Source organism: Corvus brachyrhynchos, unplaced genomic scaffold (assembly GCF_000691975.1).
Source record: "Corvus brachyrhynchos isolate BGI_N302 unplaced genomic scaffold, ASM69197v1 scaffold252, whole genome shotgun sequence".
Lineage (NCBI taxonomy): Eukaryota > Metazoa > Chordata > Aves > Passeriformes > Corvidae > Corvus > Corvus brachyrhynchos.
In genome coordinates, this window is record NW_008236774.1 from 306,660 (window position 1) to 312,267 (window position 5,608).

The window sequence follows — 5,608 nt, forward strand, 5'->3', positions numbered from 1 at the left end:
TGCCTTGCCAGGCATTTCACCTGTTTGCTTGCCAGTCACCTCTCTCCTCACAGCTCATACACCATCCAGTTTTGCAAGTTCATAACACATTTTCTACACTAATGAGTTTGGCTGGATTCAGACCAGAGACCTACATGTAAAAGACTAAAAACAGAGCAGGCTCTGCTCTACTAGAAATTTATTTAGCAATCAGATGGAAAACTTGGCTTAGGGGAAAAAATATTGGATACCTGAAAGAGATGACAAAGTCAGTCCTGGATAAAAGTAGTTCTAACTTTTAACATAAATGAAAGCGCTATTAGAGGTTTGTATATGTGTCATGCCAAATTCTATAGAGATGAGAAATGTAATGAAATGGTATCTAAGTTATTATAAATTTCGCTATTTACACAAAAGAGGAAAAACAATGTTTCCTACATCATTTGTCGTGTTTCCCTTCATATCTTGCATACTTACTAAAACATAGGGTTTCAAGTACCCATAGAAAAAACACAAATGCGCAGAGAGAATAACCACAAGAAAGGAAAAAAAGCAACCAAGTCCTATAATGGGATTTAAATTAACTCAGTCCTATCTAAAGAGTCCAATCCTGTTTATTCCCCCTACATAAAAGTTGCACTCATATTCATAACAACAGAAGAAAAAAAGCACAGTTGCTTCATAACACTGGACACGGCTTTCCAGAAACAAGATAGCAATTACTCAGAAATGCTATGGAAAACAATAATCACAGAGTAACTTGCTATTTACATTAAAGATGCAGCTTCTAAAATTAATTTTAAATAAATGAAAAAAAAAAGCGCATTTTCTTGTCATAGGACAGTTTTGTCAATAATGTGAAGTCTCTGTTCTTTGCTTTTTGTCTAGCATTTCTTTTGAGATATATATCTATAAATTTACAGATACACATCTGAGAGAGATATATCAAAAGTTAAAACATGTCTGGATGGAGAGCCCAGCAAATTTCATCTGAAATTACATTTGCAGTAGACAAACCCCCACCGAAAAAAATGCCGGAATGATATACTTGAATGAAATGACATTCCCTGTCCATGATCCATGTAGAAACCTAAGTGCCTCAGTCCATAGAAGCAGAGCTAATGGTAGCAGTGCAGGTTCCCCAGTGCCACCAGGCTGAAGCACCCTAGCCCTCGTGGGAGGCAGTGGTTTCTGTCCCCGTGGAGACTGCTAGGACAGGTGTAGAACAGGGTCAGCAGTGGTGATGTGGAGAGCTGTCACCCTCCGTGCGAACTACAGATGGGATCTCAGTCCCTTGGCAGCCAGTGCAAGCCACTCCTGTTGATGCCAGCAGGAGCTGGAAGAATCCCCAGGGCAGCAGCAGGCTCTGAGGACAGCAGTGCAGGACGAGGCGCCACTGATTGTCCAGGCCAGTCCCAGCATGGCCATCACATTGCCCATCAGCTCTGTTCTCACTAGGCTCTACAAAAGGAGTCACTGCTGTCGTGCTTCTTCCACGGAATGACAGCTGGTCCAGACAGGAACTACTGAGCACCACAGCACTTCTTATTCTTACACAAGCACGATGCTAGCAGCCAACCAGTTCCAATTCAGAAGCAGGAAAATCCAGCCAGAGGATGTGCTCCTTAACAGAGCAAACAGAGTCTGTGCTTCTATCAGCCAGCAGTCAGCTGCCCAGTCATCATTGTCACCTGTCGAAACCAGTGCAAATTCACAGGAAAAAGAATGTCCGCATTGAGAGGGTAAAAATCCTTCCTCATGTTCAAGAATGGTACAAGCATTTACCCAGCATCTCTATCAAATATCGTAGAAAAGGTTACACAAAAATATTTAAATATATGAATACAGATACATAGATAATACACTTGCATAAAATATGTATATTCAAAACCCTTTGGGCAGTTTCACATTTAGCTGAAAATGTATGCTTTAGAAATATGAACAATTTTCTACTCTTTTCTATTTTAAGTAGGGGGGGAGGGGAAAGAAGCATCAGCCTTATTAATACTGAATGCTAAGTGCAGAAGTTTAGCTGTAGCTGTAGGGTTTTGAAGCAATTGGTTTGACAGAACCTCCAAGCATAAACTGTGTTTTAAAAATCCACATCTATTCCCTAGATTGCTTATTGTTTCATGAAAATGAAAACCTACGTGTCCTGCTTGTATCAGCTAGATCTCCTGAGACCATTCAACTAAACCTCATAAGCTTGCAATACCTCAAGATAGGGCTGTGTACTGGGAATATGCATGAACCTTACTGCAGTAATTCTGTGTGATAATAGGAATTTACAACTTCTCATATCTTGTCTAATTTAACTTTAGAAATAAAAAACCTTAAATGACACCACAAGAAGCTCACAGTTCTGCGAAAATTAAAGTCAGTATGAAATTTTACTAATAGACCATATAATTTACACAGATTTACATAAATACAGAGATATTAAAATATTAAATCAAAGCTAATTAACAGAGGATAGAGTTTTACATAATAACATTTTAACTCTAGTCACACTTTTGCAACTACTTTCAGTGGCACAAGTTATTTATATAAATAATACATATACCTGTATATCCATACTATATATATAAAGATATATATCTCTCTCCATCCTTCTTTTTTTCTTCAAAAATAGGGCAATTTTATAACTGCAATGAGATGTGACAAGCAGTGCACTTCTGGGGAATTATTGCATGCCTTGAGTGCATAAGGCAGAAGGAAGAGTATCTGACTTCAGACACTAAAGAAGTGGAATCATCAACCAGAAATGCACTGGAGTGATTTGGAACATCTTATTGCTTTTATAAAACTCGAAATTATACACTGTTGGTTTGGGGGGGGGGGGGGTGGGGGGGGGTGAAGACGAAGGGGGGGGGGGGGGGGTGTGGTTTAAAGGCACAAAATAAAGGGGAAAGTAATACCTCTCTATTTAGCGGAGATCAACGGTCAGGAAGCTCAATTACTGCTCACTGAACCCTCCTCATTGTCCTAAACCTATTCCCTGTGGTGCAATACTGTGCCGCAGTTGCATAAGGAGGTTAAACACAAAAGTTCATGCATCCTTTATTAGGGGAAACAAAACAAAGCCAATTTCCTTGCCCAGCAACAACGAAGTACCCATTACCATCCGATCACACCGGCCAGCAGCAAGAGCCAGCCACGGCTCCCGTCGAACGGCGATGTGCAAACACTCCCCGCTCAGTCGCACACCCGGCAGCTCGCCACACTAACCTCAGCGGCTGGAGCGGCTCCTTGGGCTCCCTCCCTGGTACAGCTCCTGCCTAAAACGCTGGAGGCACGGATCCAAACTTAACAGCAATTTTCCATCAGACCAGGAAAGATCAGGAAGCGATAAAACTGGGTAACAGAAATACTGCCCTGAAATCTCTGTATTTTGGAGGTATTAGAGGGCTATGGAGGACTTCTGCCACTCTCTTTTCTCATTTTAAATTGGTTAATGACATTCACTCAGAGATTACGGACCCAGACCCCCTGGTCTATGTGTCTGGGATTTTTCTAGTCAGCCAGCCTGGGAGACAGAGCATGTCAGAGAAGAAATACAAAGGATGCAGAATATTAAAAACTGTGGGCTATTACTATATCCTCAAATCACTTTAAACGATGGAACAGAAAGAAAGAAAGAAAGAAAAAAAAAAAAAAGAAGAAATCCCTCGGGATCACTTTTTCTTTGCTGTAATTTTTAGATGTAAGTATGCACAGTAGAGGGCTGCCTCTGCTACGATACCACACTAGATGTTTCAAAGTTTGGATACGGCACGCTGTTAAGGCACCTTCAAGTAATGGTCATTGATTTAATCACTAAGCAAAGACGCATTTTCTGTAAATGACACTGCGTCCTCCAGCACACACAGTACCAGCCACTCACACTCGCCATCCAGAGACAACAAAACTCGGTACTTGCTAGGGATAAACTACACCACTTCTAAGCAGCCACTTCAAAAATAAATATCTGCCAGGGTTTAGGACTGGATGCTTTGCACAACTGTACTGTTTGTTTCCAAAGAGAGGAAACAGGAGAAAATGAAGTGCTGTCTGTCCCTAATTGTCTACAAGATTAGGAAGGTTGAAAATACATATCAGCCTAAAAAAGTAGAAGCAAGATCTGTACTGCTGCAGGATTCCTTGATGGGAGACAAAGCTGTAAACGCAGGCATTCAGTGCAGGGTGCCTGGCACAGAACTGGATGGTTTCAGGACCAACAGGAGGTACAAAGACAACCTCCTCTGGGAGAGGACAGGCAAGTTACTGCACATTACCTCTCCCACACAGAACAGTACTGGGTTTGGGTTTCACGGTTCATGGCATGGGGAAGGGGGGCTTTTCAAGATGAAGGGAGCTGATGGGAGAGGAGACCGCAGGCACCACTCTATGCAGACAGCTGACTCCATCCCCCAGATAGTGGGTCACTCAGTGCTGCCGCTGGGGGCACAAGGCCATGGGGTGCTTGCAATTAAGCCCAACTAGGGATGGCCATTTCTACACAAAGCAATATCCAGTCCTGGAAAGGAGTGAGAGAGGTGGGACACGGATATAGATCCCAGCACAAAAGGAGAGACCACAGTGTACCGCCAGTCTGCTCCGAGACGACAGAAGGGTCCCAAGGCACCCACCAGACCTGCCTTTCTCCCCACACCACTCACCCACACCCCAACCCACACCATGTAACAGTGACACAGGGTGCAGTGGGAATCCCAAGAGCGGGAACATCCCCATCCTTGGGGTAATAATGTCCAGGGAAAAGAGACCCCCTACCCCTGACCCTCTCCTGCAAGTGGATGACTTGATATTTAGTAGCTGTGTGCAGCTCCTTCTCGAGTAAAAAGATGCATTCTTTCCTCACACAGTCAATGAGAAACGCAATGTGATCTGTCATGCGCTTGGATCAGGGGCTTGTTCATTCATTTGAATTAGCAATGTTTTCTTCTTCTTCAGGGACTAGAATAATCACTCAGATATTTACAAACATCAATCAGTGCCTTCGTGAGGTCTCCCCCAAACCATCATGACAAAATCACCGTCTGCAGGAGCCCCGTGCCAGCTGTGTCCAAACAAGCCTGTGCTTGCTGAGAGCTGGGGGCTGCCGAGGGAGAGGAGCGCTGGATTTCTGAGTCCTGGGGAGGTCTTCCCAGTCGGCTGTCTCTTCCTTGGGGTGCCTCTCCCTGCATCACTGTCCCAGGGTGCTGGCTGCTGCTACTGCTGCTGCGGGCACAGTGGTCTCGTTCATACTCCTCCTGAGCCTTTTGCATTTTCCGCTTCTTCATCTTCCTCTTGTGGATGTGGAAGGTGGTGAGGGAGAGGAGGATCAGGCAGAAGATGAGGGTGACCAGGACAATTAAAACCAGGGTGGATGAGAAGGACTGAAAGAGCTGACCCACTTGCGTGATGCAGGTGCTGCTGGTATTTAAGGTGGCAGATGTCCTGTTCAGAAGACAAGGCGGCAGGGACAGCCTCAACTCTTTGGAGAGCTTGGCACTCATTGAGGAGGCTACGGAAGATGAGGATCTTCCTCCCCTCTCTGAAGACGTCTAAATTTCAGTCGGTGTCGGGCTGCTGTCGGGCGCTTGCTGGAAATGCCCGGGATGCTGCCGGCTCAGCCTCCCGCTGGCTCTGA

At 44.4% G+C, this 5,608-nt stretch overlaps 1 protein-coding gene across 1 annotated transcript; it reads right to left on the reverse strand.

The window, feature by feature from the left end:
- Positions 1-2,847: 2,847 nt before the first annotated feature.
- Positions 2,848-5,602, reverse strand: CUNH11orf87 (chromosome unknown C11orf87 homolog). The gene has a single exon (XM_017727811.1). It carries the CDS (start codon positions 5,472-5,474, stop codon positions 4,998-5,000), a length of 477 nt encoding a protein of 158 aa, XP_017583300.1. The 5' UTR covers positions 5,475-5,602; the 3' UTR covers positions 2,848-4,997.
- Positions 5,603-5,608: the final 6 nt, after the last annotated feature.

Bases quoted from the DNA above. Each gene is read 5' to 3' on its own strand.
- CUNH11orf87 (XM_017727811.1), bottom strand. From the start codon at position 5,474: ATGAGTGCCAAGCTCTCCAAAGAGTTGAGGCTGTCCCTGCCGCCTTGT.